Genomic DNA, 22,683 nt, shown 5'->3' on the forward strand with positions numbered 1-22,683 from the left:
TAAAACTTCCCTCGAATAAATTAATTAACCTGGAAGATCAGGAGCAAGTAGAGTTGTAGCTCGGGGGCAATTAAGACGATGCGACGTATCGTTCTCCCTATATTGCAGTATCGCGTACACCTTCGTGATACAAAACGAAGGCATGTGCGAACGAGACTGCTTAACTAACAGGAAATGCTACTAAATTGTAGCAAGTGGAAACGTTATTTAGAGACGTAAATGGGCTAATTTCACGACTACACACACACACACACATACACGTCTATATATTTATATATACATATATATTATATATATATGTATATATATATATATATATATATATATATCTAAACTCTTTCATTCTTATATAATGCCGACCGTGAGTTAAACGATTACTCTCTAAATTTCTTGGAGTACAAGTTTATTCGAAAGATAAAGTAATCCGTGTGACTTTTCACTCGTACAGAGTTAGAAACAGAATTCTCGGCTCTGAATCGTCGTGTGAATATTTTCACTCGGAATTGAAGAATGAATCCAATACACTTCATCGTTACAGGAACGTATTCATTCCAAACGACTGGGATATTCACTCATATCCGCTCTAAGCTTGAGTGAAACACTCACTCTTGCGATTTCAAGTGGCGGTATTTTCGCAATCGCTTCGAGTGAAAATACTACCGCTTTTCACTTTGTACCGGGTAAGATTTGAGTCGACAAAAATTTCAAGAGCGACAGACCCTTCCCTCTGGAATTCGTTCCCTCAATAGCTCAAATGAGCACGATTATCCCCGTTTCTTCTTCCCACCCCTTTAATCGCTATACGTCTCCGAAACGTCATGAATTATCTTTACGGCCTCACGGTCCATACTCATCTCACGGTCCTTTTCGCTCGCGCTATCTCGCGCGATTTAACTTTCCCAGTTTACTCTTTACGAGAAGGCGAGAACCAGTAAAACGAGTAGAGAAGGGTGGCTCGCGAGGCGGGCGTGAAGGGTGGAAGGACGCGCCGGAAATCGTCCGAGTCCGGGAATTGGATAGTGTTTCGTAGAACGGTATTGAATCAGATTTCGACAAAGCTAAAACTCACGCTGCACGTCGCGTCGTCTTCGTCCCACCGGAAGCGACAGTTCCCCCTCCCGTTGCACTGCAATTCCGCGGCGATGCACGTAGCATCCTCGCAGTCGTACTCGTTTTCCTTGCATGCTGAAAAATGGCAAAAGGAACGTCGTGTTGTGCATATCTCAAACTACTCGTATCGATTAGGATATTGCAAAATTGTACGAGACGCTTCGAGCTTCTCGCCTTTTTCTCCTATCTACACGTATTTTCCGTTCAATCGCGTTTCATCCTTAACTCATAGTTGGCACTTTGATTTTTTTGCTGTTTAGTCCGATATATTGGGTCTGTGAGATATTGTAGTTTCGGATGTGCGGAAGATAAATTTGAAGAATTTGCCCGAAATATTATTTATAAAACAGACAGGATAAAAGAAGACAGCGTGCTGATTCTGAATAGAAAAAAGTAAAAAAAATTGTTGAATACTTTATGAGAAAAATCTATGTTAATTCGTGTAATAGTTCAATAATTCAACATTCGACAATTATAGGATCTTAATTTTTCACTCGTGTGATTCTCGGATTTGACACGGACGTTTCACTCAGTTTAATTTGACCCGTGAGTGCCAAACAGTGTTAAATATTAAGTCTCAACTATACTTCAGCTAAGCTCCTAATTATCTCATGTGATATTTCGTTATCTTCACGATATTGGCAGAAGTGTAATTTCCTTAGCATACTCGAGACGTGACGTATATAAAATTTCCAGCAGATTTATAGCGAGCTTAATCTCTCTAAAGCTTCTACGGTGAATCTTCCCCTGTGAAATAATCGCGATAGTCTTAGCCCGCATGGGAAAATTGTAACCTAAAGCTTTATCGTACGACGGCGGCTGAGATAAGGGAATTGCCGAACACCGGGATGTAGTCGCTGGCACGATATTAGTTTCGCGTTGGCGGCAGGTGCGGAAAGCCGGAAATTCTTCTCGTGCCGTACTAGAACCCGTGAATTCCGCACACGTAACTGCGATTCTGCGGGCCACCTCATTTAACATTCAGACGAGTGCGCGGCTATTAATTTGAAATTTGATTCCTTTACCCAGCGATTATCCAGCCTCGCCGTGACCGTGAGATACTTATTGAATGAAGCATGCGTATAATTATAGGTTAAAAGTGCTCAAATGTGAGCCTTTGTCTTGTAATAACTTAATATCGCTCAGCCTTTGAAAAATTCGTCGACCATCGGTAATATGAAGCACTTATTTTAAAAGAGGAAGTGACAGAGAGAGAGAGAGAGAGAGAGAGGGGGAGAAGAGTGAGAGGGGGAGAGAGATTGGAGGAAGAGAAAGAGAGAGAGGAAGAAGAAGAGAGGGGTGAGAAGGGGTGAGAAGAAGGGAGGGAGGCAATTGGAGTTAGTATAGAAGTTAATTATAATAAAGAGTATATATTGATATTTATTAACATCGTTAATCCAATTGTGCATTATATCTCAAGATTTTAATTGCATTAATTTTATAAGCAGCGATACTAGTTCGCGAATATAATTATTAATTAACTATAATTATTATACCGGGGTAGCAACGTTTAAAATATCGTCCAGTCATTTCCTAATCCCGCGGGGGATTAAACTGATACGGCACGATGAGTCAAAAGGAAAGTTGCCGCAGCGGCTGTGTTTTCAAATGGCCGGTCCCGTAATACGCGCGGTCGCGGAATAAAAATCTACGCAATAAGTGGGACACCGGGGAAAAATTGTGTGGAATTGCAGCTGATATTTTCGGGGCACAGGGTGTAGGCAATTTCCACGTTGTTAGTCCGACCGCAACGATCAGTTGGATAGCGTAGTTAGAACGATCGAGAGCGAACTCGTATGCCGTTGTCAAAAACTATCAAAAATATCGATTGTATACGGAATATCCCGGGGAACCTTCGGCAGAGACGTCGATGTGAATGTGTATTATTCGAAAAATTTCAGGTAGTGAATTTCAGATTTTTGTCTCGTTTAATATTAAAATTCGATCTCTCGCGTATATTCTATTTTGCATCAATATTATCTCACAAAATATTTTATGCTATTTGCTTTTTTTAAAAACATCCTCTAGTGTAAGCAAAAACATTTATAATATATTTTGCTATGTGGATGCCATTCGTAGCTACGTGAACTGAACGAAAAATCATGCGAAATTTTTTGACGCGGAACGCGTTAAATTAAAATTAAAATTAAAATTAAAATTTCCATTTTGGCCAAGCGAAAGACTACCGTCAGGTACTACTAAACGTTCAGGGAACTCTTGAATCTAATTGATATATATTGTTGAATCTAAAAGTACAAACAAATCACAACTAATAGCTAATTGAATGTTTGCGAACTTCTCCTGTCCTAGAGAACGTCTCGAGAGCGAATCGGCCCGAACGCGAATCAAACGTTCCGTTCGGATTCGCTAAAGCTACACATTTTCGAATCGTAACAACGAACGTCCACATTCGCTGTTTGTTCGTTATTTGTTCGCTAGGTGTATACGCGCCTTAATGATCGCTTCGATTCGCAGGCTCGTGAAGCTCGCCGCTTCGGAAACGGCAGCCGTTGATTCAAGATATACGCACGTTTATTATTATTATTCGGATACTCACATCTCTCACCGCTCTCTTTGTCCCTGACTGCGGTCATTACCGCTTCGAAAGTGCTGTTGGCGGCTTTCGGCTCGGCGTAGAACCTCATGTGGGCGATGTTGTTGGAAAGTACGACGGTGTCGGCGATGCTGCCGCAGAAATTCTTCTCCCTCGAGGACATGTCCGTGCGCTCCTTGAATATGTCCACGAAGTTGGCTTCGCACTCGTTCGGCCGCTGTAGCTTGAAACTGTCGAACGTCAGCTGGATCTGGAAATTGCAAACGGGTTTCCACTTTCCCAAGTGCACACATATATACACAGAGGCGCGCGCATCTCGGTTTACCGCCCTTAGGCGGTCGAGAAACCGAGAAACCGAGAGACTGACGACTCAAAGAATCCTGCGACGCAATTAAGCAACGCGCTCGCTCGCTCGCTCATTGCCGGGGCGCTTGTTGTCCGCGTTACAATTGCGCCGTCGCGAGAGCACTTGTATTTTCACGGCAGACGAAGTCTATCCCGGTCGGGCAACAAACGGGCCGCGTAATGTTGCCGAGGTGACGTCAAAGACGTTCCCCCGGAGAGAATATGAAACACAGTCGCTGCACGAATAATTCGAGAGCGTGCGTGGCTGTTCAACCGGCTGTCGATTACAAAATTGCGCGGCGGTAGTTCCTCGGTAGAGAATGCCGTAGCTCGGAAAAAGCAAACGCGCGCAAACTTCGACTTTTGTCGTTCGAGAGGAAACGGGTAATTTTGCGCATAGTTTCCAGCGGGAGATCGCGAAATGTTTCAGCTTCGTTAAAAATTTTAATAACAGTGTTTCGAAAACCGGGAGATTCCTCCGGCCCGGCGCCGTTATTAGTTAAGAGGCAAACGATAATCGCGATTACTCAAGGGTATCGTGAGATAGATAGGGGAGAAGAGGGGTTAAATGACGATCATAAGGTTTGTTGATTCTTCCTCATTCTCGTAGTAATGTGAAAATAATGATTCATTTCTTCGGAGTAGCTGAAGCCTTACTTATTATCTACATATTATCTACACACATAACGGAAAAATTTATAAACAAATTACAATTTTGTTGAATTTAAATTTATCGAGGACGTGTCAATCTCGTAACCTTGCCCTCACACGTGGATGAGATGACTTTTAGTAGTAGGTAGGATGATAAAAGTTAAAAATATAATTCTTTTACGCATAGTAAAGTAATTCTCAAAAATTTGTCATATTATTTTGTTACTTTAATATCTGTTCGGTATAATAAAATACAAATAAAATAAAAATACGAATGAAATAAACACATAGATAAAATAAAAATACGAATAAAAATATTATTTGCAAGGAAAAAATATGAGATTTGTGACAATTTAACTAAATGAAAATAAAAAAAAAATCTAGACAAGAATAAAACATTTATAATTGTATAATTTAAAACACAATATGTACCAATGCATCGTCGTACCTACACATGATATCTGTCATTTTACCTCATGGACGCTATGTTTATTTATTTTAAATAAATTTTGCAGTATAAGAAATAAAAAATATGTTATATTATTTATATGTTACGTATAAATACGTTATATATATATATATATTTTCTTTTTTATATATATTATATAGTAGATTTTTTTATAGAGAAAAAGAGAATATATATTATAATTGTATAATTCCAAATGAGGAAATGTCTCCAAATTGCATATGAATATGTCCAAAATGTATTTTTTATTAAATTATCTACTATCGTTGATTGAAGTCAAATTATTTTTATTATTGAAGTCTTCTGTAATGAGTCGGGCACCGGCTCGTTACTTGTTTTTAACCTAGAAAAATTAGCACATCGTCATCTTATCCCCCTTTCTCCTACATACAGTTTCCGCAAAGACATTCCGGTATTTCCGCGCTGCGCCCAGCCAAGAGAGCTATTGTAAATCATTCAGAAACGCGTTACCTTGAGTGAAATGGCACTTGAAGTCACGTTACTACGGGCCAATAACAAACATTCGTATCGATCCGATATGCCCCGTAGTGAAGTAAGCTCGAATCATATAAGGATTGCAACATTATACGACTGTGAGGGAATATCAGGAGGGAAACGCTTCACGCTCCATGCGTCGATATTAAATTCCGATAGAGGCTCCGACGTTGATGTGTTTACCCAATGGAGACTAATCGCTAAGGGAGAACCATTGCAAAAGAAGAAATACCTTCCATCCCTCTTGCACTCGGATGACCCACATGCAGTCCAAAGCGACTCCCTCTTTGTCGGCCAGGTTCTTCCTCTCTTCGACGTCCTTGCTTTGAATTATCGCCTGCATACCCGTCACGTTAACTATGCACGGTTCTGGTTCCGGTGGTACGCCCGCTGTGAATCACACCTATTACAGTTCTACACTTTCCCTAAGCTCGCACGGGAACGCTCATATTGATGTTCGATTGCTCGTCATTACATTGATATTGCTATTTTTACTTTCGACGGTAAACGATGATTAATAAATTGATCAATTTCGTATCATAAATTGTATCCTCTTTGAACTTTAATTCTTTTCATTTATGTTCATGCGTTAAAAAATGGAAAATGACAGCAAGAAAAATTACTTAGCTACAATTAAAAAAATAGGCTATATTTCAATTTTTTTCATTAATGGTATAAAACGTGAAAATAACGGAACAAAACATATCTTTAGTATAATTTCTTATTTTTATGTTTCATACTGTCGAAGAAACAAAATTTTTTTTGATGTCATATTATCAGACGTCTTTTAACGGTCTCAAAATAAAGAATGTTACAACGAAAAAATAGAAATAGTCTCTATTTTTTTACAGAAAATTAAAACATACGCTTCATCTGTGAACTCTTATAGGGTTGCCATACACATCATCTCAAAGTAAAAAAATTGGCTTTAAAATAAATGATTTTGGAGACATTTCTTTTTTTCCACGAAAGTCTAAAATATCGAATTTCTCTTTGATTGTTGTTTATTATATGATTATTATATGATAGAAATTAGAGTTAAATTTGGATTTTGAGTATTATATTTGTGATCAACACCACACATGAAATTAACTAGAATTAACGGTTTAGACCCAGAATATAATTTTTGCGTTAACCAGTGATATATCATCATGAATAATTATTAATAATTATTAAATACGGCAAGAAGTGCAACGACATATAATGAGATCATTTCTTTTTCGCGCAATACATTATTCTAATGACATATTATTTTGTAGTACTCTTTATATACAGCGTATCACGAAAAGTGCACTTGCAATTAACGCAATGTCTTGCGGAATAAACAGGGGGAAAAAGATCCGTTTTTGCTTCGCATCTCTACGCTAACTTTTCTTCGAGTTAAGACATTTTCGTGCGATTTCAACGTGACCTTTATTAATAATGAATGTGCTATTACATGCGCGTAGTACTCTCTACTGATCTTTGAACTTCCGTGGCTTGCGTGCAGGACAAGTAGTTACGGACAGCTATGGCGCGGCTACCATAATCCTTCGATCACGGCTGGACATAATTAACATCTCCAAGCGGAACAAATATAACAACAAATTATAAAATTCTCGGAAAAGCTAAGAATCCAACTCTTCCAGCAAGAGTACGATTATTCGTGTTGAATAAACTTTTCCACGGTACACAATAATCTTTCTGAAAAAAATAAACAAACACACTGCTAAACATCAAATATTCTTTAGGAATAATAAGAGGAAAAAATTATCATTATTGAAATACTGAAAACAACAAATCAGTTTTGTAATAGTAACGAAAATAATTTTATTAAACGGAGAATAGATGGCAGAAAAGAGTTTAAGAAGCGAAATTTAACGACGGGTAGCAAGTGTCCGAAAGAAAGCCGATATCAAAAACGACGAAGTAAACCGGAAGAGAACATAAGGCACAACTGGTACATCGTTGTGTATCTTAAACCAATCCGTTTCGCACAGATGTGATATCGTGGCGCGTTTCGCGGACAAATCAATTATCGCGTTCGACTCATTCGACTTTCACCGCAGCTTCCCGACATTTCGAAGCGCACGCCGCGGGGAACAAAGCGTGGCGCGCGTTTTTCGATTCGTATTTCATCTCTTTCTTAACCTCATTAAAGAACAGATGTTCATTAACAAAAGCACATCGTGGAAAGCGCGTCAGATGTGGCAATACCGCGGCTGGGGACGTCCACGATGCCAGACGTCCTCCAATATTGAACATCAATATTGGAGCTCTGTAACGATCGAGTTAATCAACCGCCGACCAGATAAAATTTTCATTGTTTGATCGCGCTGACCGCGCCCGTCTCTATTCCCCCCCCCCTCCCCCCGTTGTTTCGTGTATCGATCTAAGGACGACGCTTGGTTAAAACCAGTCTCGCCGTTCCCTTGTGTTTCGCGTATTCATAATCCTCTCGGTTTCGCCGGTTGACTGTAAATTAATTTTACCGCACGGCGGCGCACTCGTGGCTGGCGCCGGCCATCCACTTCCGAAGCGTCTCGCAATTTTCCGAATCGTTAGTTGTCATCGCGCTCGTTAACCTCGTCTCTCGGAAAGGGAAGAGAAATTACTTGATTTCTCTCCGATGATCTTAAAAATAAACAAGCGAGGAAAGGAGTAAGGAATCAGTCACCGGTAGCCTGGATTGTATTCTGTGAAGTGGATATTTCACGGCAAATTTCAGATATGTCGATTGAGAGGCCTGTAAACTATATCGGTTTACAGAATTACTCGACATTTTGGCATGGTTCAGTGACAGAGAGTAGAAATTGTTAAAAGATCTAAAGTGACTTGAAATGTTCGAAACTGTCACGTAAAACAGTGGTGCGATATGAATTACTTGTCGGTGATTTGTTGTTTTAATTTTCACAGGAAGGTCGCTCAACGAAATATCGATAACAGCCGAAACAACGCAAACGACGCTGATGACACAACCGAACGCGCTTGCAAAGGAAAACCAGTCCAGCTGGTGCACAAACGGTAAACGAAGTTCATGTTCCGTCCGGTCAAGAGTTCGATACTTTACAGCCGAGAAACGTGGTCAGTTTTACCGCTTCTCCTCTACTGTTACCATTGATCCTCATTTACAACCCCTAATTTCTATCTTTTGTTACTCCTCTCGACGTCCAATTTAACGTTACCACGAACGAAATATTCTGCTCAGTGAGGAGGCCAATTATGTTTTCGTTACACGCCGGTTATTATGCTCTGTTATTAGATTAACACTACGTATATTGAGGAAATTAGTTTCAATCGCCATTGTGTCGGGCTAATTATCGCAGCAACAAGTTCTCTCTCTCTCTCTCGGCTCGCCCGCGAGAATCATGCGAACCAAGACGAGAAGAGCTACTGCAAGATTTCGAGCTCGTTATCGACCGGTTTAATGTCTTGCGGTCTACGCGTCCACGGGATATATATGAGCCTCGTGTTCGAGCAACGGTCGGCTGTAGATCAGAGTTAGGCGAACGAAGCCCATGGCCGAGACAAATTCCTGGCTGTGTGTGCGAAGAAACAAGGAGAGAGAGAGAGAGAGAGAGAAGTCGGCGAGCCTCTGATTTGTACGGACACTAATGAAATTTAAAGCTTCAATATCGCCGGGCAGTCTCGCGAAATAATTTTTTCCCAGACCCCTTCTCGAGAGCGAGAGCGCAGCTCGCGTCGTCGAGTAAATTAATAACTACGGTAAATGAAACGCTTTGAAAGCGCCCGTTCGCTCTCGCTCTATCGGCGGATGTTTCCTTTCCCCTTCGTAGGAATGTATCAACAACGTCAATGAAGCGCGGCCAAGCAGCCGCTGGCTCGTGCTTTTATTGAGAGAACTCACGCAAGAGAGAGACAGAGAGAGAGAGAGAGAGAGAGAAAGGAGGAATAGTGTTAAACTGAATTTCAGATTCGAACTTGAACGAAATTAAGGCGAATCACATTTCCGATTAATTGGTTGAAAAACACAGCGGCCGGCCGTGAGAAGAGGACGGTGCCTCCGCTCCAGAGAACTCCGCTCGACTTCGAAACTTACGATGGGTCGGTCTCGGTATCATGGTCCACACTGCTCTGAAGCCCTCGCCCTCGATGTTCTCGTCGCTGTGGAAATGCAGCCAGAGGTAGCGAGTCTTCGACGTGATCTCGGGGGGGAAATTCGGGCCGCAGAAGTTGCCGAGGAGATTAGAGTAGCCGTGCTGGCCGTCACGTACCTCGAGGAAATCGAAATGGCAGTTCGGGCTGTCTTCGATCTTGAACTTGTCCCGGAAGTCGAGCTTCAGCAGCATACCTTTATCAGCTGAAACGAGAGAGATGCCGGCCGGCCGGCATCTCTCTCGTTTNCGGCCAGCCGTTAGCGACCACCGTAAAGTATGGACGAGGGGGATGCGGGCCGAAGGGTTGACAAATTTGACGACCGTGTTCGCGGCGGTTCGTCCTCCGGCGCGGATATGGAGCGCGAGGATCAAGCTGTCGGACGGTTAGGTTGGCAAACGCGCGAGGTTTACGAGACCGTGTCGCTCGCGCGCGACATTATCTGACGGGGAAGGGAAGAAGTTTTTTCCATCCGAGCGCTCGTTAATCCTTTGGTTCACGTGGTCCCGTTCGCTTTACCATGCTGTCGTTGCGAGATTCCCCACTTTCGACGCTGCGAGGACGGAGAATGAAGGATGGTCTTTTCTCGTTATCGCTAATACGTTCGACAATTCTAGCACGGCGATGCGATCGAATGTAAAGAATCGCCGTGGGTCGAGGCGGAGAAAGGAAGCCGGCCGCTCGTGAATTTAATATCTGCCGAATAAAATGATATCCCCGCGCATTTATTTCACTACCGAAATTAGAAATGTTAATTCGAACCAAGTTGAGATGAACGTATGTGTACAATATTACAAATATGAGATTGTGACTCTTTATTTTTCTTATTAGTAATATTTTTATGCATTTTTCGGTCTAATAGAGATAGCCGAATAAGAGGAAGAGGTGTGTAAGTGTTCAAATATATGCATAGGGGTGATCAGGGGCAAAAGTAACGCGGGATGAATGTAACAAACGCGATTGTTAAAATCTTCATTCCTATACGAATCCTTCCGCTGCTACATAACGTCTTTTGTACGACCTTCCCTCTGCACCGCTCGAAGCTCGGTGATGGAAAGTTGTGCGTTTATTACGTCAACATCATGAAAACACGAAATCTGATTTACTCTTTTACTTATCATTTATCATAAATCAATCACTATTTCTTTTGAGTAATTTACCATATGAATATTATGAATATCTTCGTATCAAGTCAATCGTTTTTTAATTGCGCCAATGTGGTAAGGTCATAATCAAATCTATATGTAACGCAGGTTGCAACGGATTCTTAAAAAAAAAAAACTCATTTTACGCTACCACTACCTCAATACGAAGTCAACGAACGACGCAGCGATGCAGAGCGAGAGAGAGAGAGAAAGAGAGAGAGTGTCGTCCTTTGAAATATTCCATACGAGCGGTGAAGCATGTAGCGCAATAATGAGAGCGGGGGAATCAATTTTACTGATTGATTTGAAACGAGATGATGACCGTAGGGGATATTTATTTAAATAACCGCGATTACGGTTAACCAACAGGCTCGATTAATTTATGACCGCGGCGATACTTTGCAACTCAATGAGTGAATAATTATGCGCACGATTTGATATTATGGTTTATCCGATTTGCGAAACCACACGTGTGCTTGGATATCACACCATCCGGCGCGGTTAATAACATCGCGACGCATAATAACGATCAACCCGTGCACGAGGCGTCGGTTTCCCGGTTTCGCCCGCCGAGACGTTTCGGCGATGCGACGACACGTGGCGCGATTTTTCTTCTCACGTCCGCTCCGTTTCGCCGCATCGCCCCCCGCGAATTTTGCTAACGCGAACGTCTTTTACGCTCCCGGACGAATCACTCGACAGATATTTTCCAATGTCGTTAGCCTCGGCAGTCGGTCTGGCGGCGGGCCAAATTCTTCGTCAGAAGCGACGGCGAGGCTGCGCCGTTGTTTTCTCGATGGTTGCCGCGTTACCGCCGTGGTGTAACGCTTACAAAGCATTTTTTCCTCGGTGTAATATAATACGTGTCAAGGGGAGAGTACGGTAACACAGTTACCGTGACGCCTTCGTAATAACGTAGGACGAGCGGGATATTTGGCACCGGGTGTCACCGAATTTCTTTTTCTATTCGGCGCATACGAAGAAAGCAAAAGAAGCGGTGGGCGCACACCGGAAATTGAATCGCGGAAATTCTCGCTCAAGTCGCGTTTAACGCACAAAGAGAGGCAAATCCGCGCGGTGTGTCTTGGGTGGGTGAGAAATACTTGAGAAATACCAGCGATGAAGTCTCAAAATCGTTATCTAAAGAATCTCAAAAGTTTTCCGGAACTATGAAATAATTTGACTGACGCGAAGAACCTCGGTGGAAGCAAACCTTTTCGCGTAATAAAAAAAAGGGATATGCATCGTAGAATTTGTAAAACTTTATGAAATATGTCAAACCAAAGATAACACGTAAGGATATATGATAAATGTACGGAATAATGTAATTTCAGTGCTTTTATTCTTTTCGTAATTTCCTATAATTACAGATACGTCGGTTTTTGGGGCTCTGTTTCCGTAAATTGCTCCGGTTTCATTATTAAGAAAAAAAGTAACATAAAACCGTTGCATCTTCGCTTATTTACGCGAGAGCGATATCCGCTACGTCTACGCAATTTGCTACATTTCGAACCGCTGCGCGACGCGTTCTCCTTGAAATTTTATTTGATTCATGCTTATCCGCCATCGCTTCCACCGTACTCCCTTTCCCTCAACCTCACTCTTTCGTGCGAGAGGCGGAAGAAGAACAAGTAAGAAATAGCGTTAGAGTGTTGCCTGTTATCGCGGACGTGCGTCGCGGCGCGGCCGGGACGAAGGCGGCCTTTGGAAAATCGCAAGGGCGGAACGTGTCGCTGTCTGTTCCAGTAAATTTCCACCCACGCGATGCGATCTATAATGAGGCCGTAGAGATGCAAGCGCGACTTCACTTTCTCCGCACGTACGAAACTTATCCGGGAATTATTCAGACGAGACCGATCGTTAGGATACACTCTATCTTCTGCGGCTCTAGTTAGATACTCCTCATCTCCCTCCTCCCCTCTCTCTCTCTCTCTCTCTCGTCCGTGTGTTTGTACGAGCGCGTACGATCGAGTGTGTGCATGTGTGTGTGTGCACGCCGTCGGTATATGAAACGCCGGTCCCACTTGACTATGCGCATTTAGACATCACCCTGGGCAACCACAGGATCATCCTATTATCCACGTTACACGCCCTTATGCGTGTCTACACGTTATTGAAGCCGCGATTGCCGGGTGTCCGTTGCATTGATGCATACGCGCCGATGATGAATTCTTCATTTCACATCCACAGCCCGCGGATCGTGATTCAATTTCATCGCAACGCGCGGAACTGATCGCGGAACACTTCCACGCGCTGATTTTCGTATTTTTTCCGACGAAAGCAAATTTTTTTCAAGTCCGAATCAGATTCAGTAGCTCGAAAGCTAGAAGAGAAGAAGGCATTCTTCTTTTAGTTGCCACGCCGAAATCGGTCCATTTTGCTCATCGTTCTTAAAACTGCAGCGGAAGGGTGCACTCGTCGAACTCGGACTAATCTTATCGACGATTTGAACTCGCCGTCAGGTAAATATTACCTGGTCTACACTGAGAAAAAAGCGGTCGAATCGACGAGGTCGACGGTCGTTCGAATAAATATCGGGGCCGCTGAACACACGAAATACGGGTTGGCGCACCGACTCAGCTGACCGAATCGTGGAATCGTCGTGTATCGTTGATGAAACCCGATCGCGTTCTCGCGTCGTTTCCTCGTGTTTTATTTGGCCTTCGATCGATCACCGATTTAATCACGTGAACGACGCGCCGAGACGATGAAGGAAACATTGACTCTTAATCGCTATAGCGCGATTGTCGATATATTTACCCTTGGGCGTAAATAGTTCTCAATACGTTTCCAAAAATAGCCGGCCTATTCTAGACGCCAGGATCGCGCCAAGGACGGCGTGTGCTCGGACGCTTACGGAGGCTTCTTTCGGCGCTCTGTGCGCGTCGGATAAAATTAGCAACGGTTTTTAACAAGCTGAGAATCTCCGTCCGCCGAAAACTCGCGGAAATGAATTCGCGCGATGTGTCGCCTAATGACGACGACTCAATTCGCTCGAAGGCCGCCGCTTCCAGGAAAACGCTCTACACAACCGCGTCCGTCTTTGCCAAGCCGCGTGCAACTTTCATCGGAATTTGCTTGCACGCGAAGAGTTTCGAAAGTCGCGCCGAATTTGTCAGACACACGACGGAGTCGAGCGAGAATGAATACGGTATGTGTCGGTCGCGATCATTCACGATTCTCCCTTTTCACGGAGAGAAATCAATATTAAAACGACGATCGATCGAGGCAAAATTACGTACGAGTCGGTTTATGCAGACACGCTTTCGGAAGCACAAAGCGTGTCGCGAAATAATCGGATAAGTATTATCACTCGTTCACGCAAAGCCTTCTCGGAGCGCGGTCTTCCGAAGGCCCCCCCCTTCATTTACGCTCTTTTTATTTACGTTTGATGCGAGCTTAGAGGAGCACGTCGGCTGCAACGCATTAAATTCGCCAATGCAGAAGTGACGTCCGTCCGTCCGGCTTTTCTCTTTCACCATGCGCCATTTGGGAGGGCGAGTAATCGCCGGAGCTCTTCTGTGAATGAAACTTTGGCCGGCTCGGTCGGAAAGCCCACGCGTCGCGCGCTACTACTCGCCAAGGACGAGACACGGGCGGAGTATAGCTGTGCGACTTCGCCTTGTCGCGCGAGCTGACGATTAGTCTGTCGATTTTCCCGAGAGGAAAAATCGCTACGTTGCGAGGTCGCGACGAAAATACCCCACGTTGCTCATGGGCGCCGCAAAAATCACCGCACGTCGTCGCACCGGATGTTCTCGCTTACGCGCGCCGCATTCGAATAGCGGCTCGATAGGTCCCTCCCTTGAACTACCCTTGGCAAGGACGTGCACTCTAAAGCGGAAGAAACGGAGCGGGAGAGAAGGAGAAGGAGAAGAAGAGAGGGAAAGAGAGAGAGAGAGGGGGGAGACAATAGAGACGGCGAGAGCACGCGAGCGCTTTCGGAGCAAAAAGTTGCGATGAACTTTCTTGCCCGGGTCCGCCTCTGCATGGAAATGTTGAACTTTCGTCGTGATGTTTCCTTCTTACGAAGAAACGCGGAATTGCGCTACCGAGCGATAACGCGTTTTACGATGATCGATTAGCACGGCGTGTGTTGCACGGAAAAGAATCAATGTCAATTCAAGACTAATATTCTCATAAACAGAGGAGATTTCTTTGGAGATTTTCTTCTGTGTACGTTTCTATCTATTTCGGCCGTACTTCGTGTCGATGTCCGATCGAAGTGATTACGTCTGCTTGACAAGACTTTTTTTCTTTTGAGAGACTACGTTCATTTTAATCATTCACTTAAGGAGCGCCTGGAAAGTTAGATATCGATATTAAGTGTTTCGCAATTGCGGTATATATTTATATATAAACTGTCCGACAGCAGTACGCTTTTTACTTTGAAATTTTGCGATATGCGCCGAAGGGGGTGCAAATATTCAAGACTGGAAACGAGGCTCGATCTTAATGATTGTAAGCACTTTTCAATTGTCGCGTTAAATATTGTTTGCAAAAACATACGCACATTTGAGCTCTTACTTGCCTCGATTACTTCTTCTCCGATACGCGCGAAATGTTACGACAAAAGCGAAAATCGATTTCTGTTCAACCAGTCTCTGTAAGAGGAGTTGGTGGCATTTCTCCAAGTACTTCGCGCTTTCTTTCATCTTAAATAATCACTTTTAACCCTCTCTTCCTTATTCTTTGACCAATTTAATGCCCACCCTCCCCCGGCGCAAATTCAATTGGGCGTTATTTCACGGAGAAACAGATAATACCGGCGTGAGCCGGCACTTCCTTATCATTAAGGATCCTAAATTCGCCCTCGCGTTAAATTATTCTTATCATACGTTACTACCGGTAAGTTATGGATGCTATTAATAAAGCGAACGCTCGGAACTCCAATGGGAATAAAATAACAGCCGTGTTCGAGGGCGCGCGGTGGGAAATACTTTACGACACCGGCCGGCCCCGATAGCCGATCTCTCGCGGTTTTGTCGTCCCCGTCGCCGTTGTTCCCATCGTCGGCCAGGGGCATCGTTACGTAGACATGAGAGCCGTAACCCGCTGAATTTCATTCGGCTTGATAATATCTGGTCCGAGGGCGCTCGTCGTCGGCGCGATGCAGCGCGAAGGTCTCGTATCGCGAAGTCCGTACCGTGTCGTCGGTGACTTTAGTATTTCCGCGGAGACGATGCAATTTCTGTCACGGAGGAAGTCCTCTCTCATCCCGCCGGTATGAAATCCTGACTATACGGCTGCGCACACACCGAGGAACACACACAATTCTCTCTCTCTCTCTCTCTCTCATGCACACGAATTCACAATCGCGCACATATTCGCTTCACGCTGCCGCGGTTAGGTGCCGGCGCGTATTTGCACCGGGTGCATTAGTCGCACAGGTAACATTCGTGTGTGTGTGGACATGATTTTCTGTGTGTGTGTGAGTGTGCACGATCCGCCTCGAGCTGCCGCTCGCGTCTCCACCGCCGAATTATGCCACTTTCCAACGACTACGTGGCTCTCCCGGTAACGAGCGGGATGCCCTTTTCCCTTCGGCGCGACCATCGAATTTGCCGTGGCGCCTTAACGGCCGCCCTTCTGAACGCTGAAGGACGACCCTGCGCGTCGCGCGCCGCAATTAATGCCGGGGAAATTGGATAGCCGACCCCACTCGACTCGGAAAAATATCACGGTGCGATCGCATTGCCTTCACGTATACGTCGTTAAAGAGGCTGGAAGTCACGGCCGAGTCGAAGTCTCTCCTTCGAAATCTACGTAATTAGATAATATCGATGGTATACGATCGTACGTGGTACGATTGGAAGTGTGTGATAAAAATAAACGAGGTGAACGGAAAGAGAGAGAGAGAGAGAGAGAGAGCGAGAGAGAGAGAGAGAGAGCAGGAAGTCGTAGACAAATTAAGTTACGTTGTAGAGACTCTCTAAAAGTTACATGAATTAGTTGTCACAAAGCTTATATCTCACTTCATGAATAAAGGAGCAATATTCTCTACAATGCAGATTGCTGGTATCATCCTTTTTTTTAATCAATGTATAAAAAGTGTGACAATAAGCTCACCCTTATTGATACCGACTTATCTTTTAGTACTACGAAGATTTTGATAAAATCCAACTGACCGCACGCGTGAGTCGAATGAATGAAAAAAATTCGCCGAAATTTAGGCGTTTTGTCCGCGAAGAAAATAAAAGTCAAATGAAAAAACGGGGAATTCCTGAAGGCCGAATATTGCCGCGCCAGACTTCGCGAGGCAATAAAGGGAATAAATAGTTTTACGTCTAAAATAAAATACGACGTCGTAAAAAAAAAAGAAATAGAGAGTGGCTCTCCGAACGTTCCTTTTTTTTTTCTGTCGATTGCCAGGATACGTGGTCCTCGTGGTAACGATCGACGGCTCGCTTAGGGAGGCTATCGAATTTTCCATAGAGCTCTGTGGAGTAAGGGTGAAGCTCGCATGGTTGCCGGAAGTTGAACGAGCTAACCGCTCTATTCCAGGAAACTCCTGGAAAATGGTGCATCCTCATACCGCGCTTCCTCGTCTGGAGTGGATGTTTATTGCCAGCGTGCCATGTGTGCGGTAATGCACGCGGATTTTTCGGCACAGAGAAGCCTAGAGGAAGCGAACGGCGTAAAAGGCGAGAGAAAAAAATGAACGCTCGGCGGTGATATATTCAGACTTTATGAGGCGAAAGTAACGCCGTAGGCTAATCTGCAGCGATGACCTTCGCAGATGTCATTCGGAACCGGGAAGAAACGATCATTGTGAATAAATCGTACACGTTTTATCTGTTATCAATGTAGGCAAATATTTTTTTTGTACATATTCCACGATCACCGGTGACTTTTACGGCATTCAACGTGTTAAATGTACCGAAATTAATTAATTATTTAATTTAATTAATATTTAAGTAGATATTGTGTTAAAAAATAATAAGGTATTTTATTAAAAAAAATAATCATATATGTAAGCATAGAGAAGAGTTATTATATATTTAAAAAAAGATTGAAAATTTCTTGATGAATCCTCTGTGCAATAAATGTCCCGGGTATTGTATTGTAATTTTCAAATGCTGGAATGTCGATGTACAGTAATGTTGCATGTTGAACAAATTCATATGTCATTTATAATACATTTATGTATATTGATATTATATATAATATTGATATATTATATAATAGATATATTATATATAATATTGATAGATTATATAATATTCGAAAATATCCTTTCTTGAAAATATTCTTAAATTTCCTTTCGACATTAAATAAATTATAAACAAGAAAGGATATTTTCGAATATTATATAATATCAATATACATAAATGTATTATAAATGACATTCGAATTTGTTCGACATGCAACATTACTGTACATCGTCATTCCAGCATTTAAAAATTACAATACAATACCCGGGACATTTATTGCACAGGGGAATATAAATGTATAATACAACACTGTATTTTAACCACAAAAGGTCCGAACAAAAAAAAAAGAGAAAACAAACATTACGGATGAATTCATTTTTATAATTTATGAAATGAAGCGAACATCAATTTAACTTTTTATAAAATGGCAAACTTGTTGAGAATTTATGGCAGACATGGCGTTTGTCGCGTTATTTAATAATTTACAACGAATGAAATATTCGCTCAGTTCGGCTTAGTCTATTATTCTTAGTCAATCGATAGCTCGCGCGAGAATTGTACTCTGGAAGCTTCATAAAACTTGCGTGATAAATATATTTCGTAAATCACGCAAAATGAAGCAACGAGGGAAAACTGTTGAACCGATAATTCCATTTTTACGATTTCTCTTTATCCCTCCGTTTTTGATACTGAGACTTTCTGCGTATTATGCATCAAACGAAATACGACGCAAAGAGAATACAAGGAACAATAGTAGGAACATTAAATGCTAAATATTCAAAGCTCAAAAAATTGAAATGCTTTACGCTACCGAAACCATTTCACCTAAGAAAGATCTCTCAAGAGCACTCCACTTAATTGAACAGAACAAAAGAAGTAATAATTTAAAATGTCGTTACGGAGTTGCAACCATTTTCCATTTCTCTCGTGAAATAACTTCGCTGACGTTCCAGCCATTATTTCACGTGACGGGTAACGCCTTTTGTATCTTTTAAATAGAGTCAGTGTCATTTCGCATATGCGTTTTATGCGTAATTTTCCATCTTCGCAATTTGCGAGCACTTTGCATTCCAGGCACGTCGTGTGTATACACGCGCGAGCTGTGAAAATCTACCCAACGTGCATTAAACTGTCAAACAGACGGTAATAATGAATTATCTATGTCCATCATTTATTTCAGCGTTCGGATGATCAATGTTCGCGGACGAATAACAGTTCGTTGCACTCGAATACCTCGATTTTCGATCGCGAAAAAAACTGAAGAAACGTAGTAAGTCGGTACATTTATTCATGCTAAATTATTGCATCATTTTCTGCAGTGTCACTCAAATCACTTTAAATATACGATAAGAATATTGGTTTCCTGAACTGGTGGTTCGTTACAACGTGGTCAACCTATTTGTGGGAACACGTAATTTGAGTAGTGCCGGTCAGTCGGAGTGCTGGAGTGATTAAAAGTTATATTCTGTGAAGAATTTGGCTGAGACGAAATTTTCATCATATTGTCTCTACTTTAACAAATATTCTATTTAAATAAATATTCTATCGTCATACCTATTCTTTAATAAATATACGTTCGATTCTCAGTGAAATGCGTGTCTTCTCTAGTTTTATACATTGCAAATACCGCTGACCGGTATTACCCCAAGGTCAGGATATTTTCGGTCAAATTTCATTCTTCGCCTTTTCATTCGCCTTTCTGGTACATATTTTTCTATTTCTTTGCACAGGTCTGTATTATGGTAAACACTAGTAGCTAATCATTAAGCGTTAAGCGTATCCTGAATCCGAACGATTTCTTACCAATTTTATGAGAGTTTCCGCTTTAGTGAACGTCCGTTATCCCGTTTTATCCTCTGTAATAAGTGTGACGATGTAATCCCCGGTCTCTCCTACATCCTCGGAGAGGCGTGGATAACACCGACGGCAAATAGGAGATTTCGCTGTGCAAATATACATCTAAATCGTTTCAATAAAACGATTACGGTGTAAGAGGCTGTCCGCCCTTCCTGTATATGACGCATCTCGGGCAAATTTTCTGGCTATCATCCAATAATCCGAAATCCCCAATAATCCAGAAGTGGCTCTCGAGAATGGCCAATGGGCCGTCGCAAATTTCTTTCATACTCTCTCTCTCTCTCTCTCCCACCCCTTCACGAAGAAGCGCGCAATAACCGCCAAATGCAACGCGCGCTCTCGTCGATAAACCCGCCGCTACCTGCCGATTCTACCTTCGTGCGACGGAAGGTCGGGTGAGCTAGCGATCGTTGCGGGCGCAGCAACTCCGGGGCATCGTATTTCTCGACCGCGATCGCGGTCGCGGATTATTTATCCGTCGCGGTCGCGTCTCGTCGATATTTCGCCGGACACACCTTATCCCGGGGCTCGGTTCGCCACCACCTCGTCGGCGCTTCGAACCGCGGTTGAACACGGGCCAACGCGCGGTTGAACATGCTCCGTTCACGTCGGCGCATACGACGCAGCGTTCACACACACACACACATATAAACACATCCACGCTCCCGCACGAGATGATATCCGTTTTCGCAGTGATTCATAGGGGTCGAAGCGCGAGGCGACGCGTCACCTCGGTCGGTCAGCAAGTACAATGGCCAGGCCCGGCGGCCGGAGGGAGGAATTGGATGAGGGACGAGGGGATGATCGGTTTGCGAGAAGAAACTAACTAGCCGCTGGGCCCTGTGTAAACCCCGTTCTCTGTGTTTACCGAGGATTCCCCGGGTGGATACCGGCGAGAGAAAGAGAGAGGGAGAGGGTAAGCCAAGGTGAGCGGCGCGTCTATCAGCGCGATGGTTTCGTAGTAGTTGGCAGGAACTTCGGTTTAATTGCTTTTTCCGCCGAGATTATTCCCAGTAGTTCCTCTATCGCTCGCCGTTATCGAAAGATCAGAAGTTTACTTACGGGATGTGTACTCTGTTGTAAGTTAACAATATCGTCCCGGCTACCTGTGTATCGCCCGGTCCTGTTTAATTCGCAACTCGACGGCGAGATCGAGCGTGTCCTCTTAACGTTACTTTTGCGAGATACGTAGCTCGTATCTCCCCGCGTTGTGCCGGGCTTGTGTCGGTCAGGGCGGTTTACTCGCGGTAATCGTTATTTGCCCGAGCGCGGAATCGGGCCCTTATGCCCGAAGACTTTCGACTCAACCGCGGATGAAATTTAGCCACCGTGAATTCCGGGAACTTCGTTTAAAGTTTTACCCCCCCCTCCCTCCCCCCGTTTAATACCCCGGCTTTACCTATCTTAATCGCTATCTACATTTAAATCCGCAATTTTAAACGCCCGGCGCAATCTCGCCGCGTGGAACGCGGCTCGATATAGCGGCATTAAGCGATCCCACCCGAGAAGCGGGTGGATCTTCATTACAATCAGGAGCCATTCAACCGTCATGTTTACCTGCTATTTTTGCCGCTCAGGCGATTTCCCTCGTAAGGATCATTACCGTGAGGAAATGTCAGAAATACAGCGGGTCGATTACACCGGTCAACACAAACATTGTTTCTTTCGTCTGCATCTAGTCGATTCTAGTTAATTTCATGCTGCTGATCACAAACGTAACAATTAACATCAAAGCTTTGGTCTAACTTTCGCAATACAGGGAACGTCAAAGGGAATTTCTTTAAAATCATTTTCTTAAAAACTATTCTGTCATTTTGAATTAGTACACATGGTAATCCTGCAAGATAGTTTACGAAAGTAAGACGTGAGGTGTTTTAATTACTCGCAGGAGAATAGAGACCTCGAATTCTAATCTTCCGTTTCAACTCATGAGAAATTGCGAACCGTCTAATAATGTACTACTTAAAAGGAATTTTACTTTCTCCGACGGTATTAATTGTGAAAATAAACAATTGTAATTAAAACGTGTTTTACTATCTTACTTCCGCGCCTCTCTCGTATCATTAATTTACAAACAATTAAAATGTAGCCCACGTTTCTTCGGTCGGGGTTAAATAATGTGTTTTTTTACTTTACTTCCTGTCTCAAACGCGCACGATGAACGTAAATAGAAACAGATCAAAATTCCGGAAGGATGCAAATTTTAACGCCTAAGTTTACCGACCGTTCTCATCTGGTCGTCACGATGTGGCGAATTTCTCGGTCCTCGCGCGATCTCTCGAGCTCCCTCCGTGGAAGGCCGGATTCGTCCCGTGCACTCCGTAAAACTCGCCGCCTCGTAAAGGACACACCCGGACGGGGAGGGGAGGGGAGCGGGCGAATTAATCAAGCGGCGATTTTATCCGACGACGGGCCAATTTCGGCGGCGTTAATTGGCGGACAGAGGAGCAGGTAGAACAGAGCGTTCTACGGACGGTCGTTAATGTCGCCCCGTTCAAGGACAAGCGCGTACCGGTCGCGCGACCGCAATTAATGGCCCTTGATGCGGCACTGACGGCACCGCCGGTCTTAGGGTATTTCGCTATCCAGCGAAACGGCGGAGACGGCAGGCCGGTCTGGACCTGATTTACGCGCGATCGCATTAAACGGTTCTTTGATGGCCCCCTTACCTCCTGAGTGGTTGATAACTTGATTTGCCGCCCCACTTTGGAACTCAGCCACGACTCTTGCCCTTCCCGACGTCATGGAAATGTTACCGCTGCTTCCACCTCGGAGCGACAATTTTTTCTTGCTTTCTCCCCCCCCCCCCCC

At 43.6% G+C, this 22,683-nt stretch overlaps 1 protein-coding gene across 1 annotated transcript in view; it reads right to left on the bottom strand.

Annotated features, from left to right (window-relative positions):
• LOC106746426 overlaps positions 1 to 22,683 on the bottom strand; it is a 154,084-nt gene that overhangs the window by 20,855 nt on the left and 110,546 nt on the right. Inside the window, exons 5-8 of the mRNA XM_014623032.1 lie at positions 9,661 to 9,921; positions 5,854 to 6,011; positions 3,668 to 3,914; positions 1,070 to 1,185 (exon numbers count right to left, since the gene is read on the bottom strand). Of these exons, the coding sequence (XP_014478518.1) occupies positions 1,070 to 1,185; positions 3,668 to 3,914; positions 5,854 to 6,011; positions 9,661 to 9,921 (782 nt within the window). The remainder of the gene's footprint in view (positions 1 to 1,069; positions 1,186 to 3,667; positions 3,915 to 5,853; positions 6,012 to 9,660; positions 9,922 to 22,683) is intronic.

This window comes from Dinoponera quadriceps, unplaced genomic scaffold (genome assembly GCF_001313825.1).
Source record: "Dinoponera quadriceps isolate SergipeBrazil2010 unplaced genomic scaffold, ASM131382v1 scaffold566, whole genome shotgun sequence".
Lineage (NCBI taxonomy): Eukaryota > Metazoa > Arthropoda > Insecta > Hymenoptera > Formicidae > Dinoponera > Dinoponera quadriceps.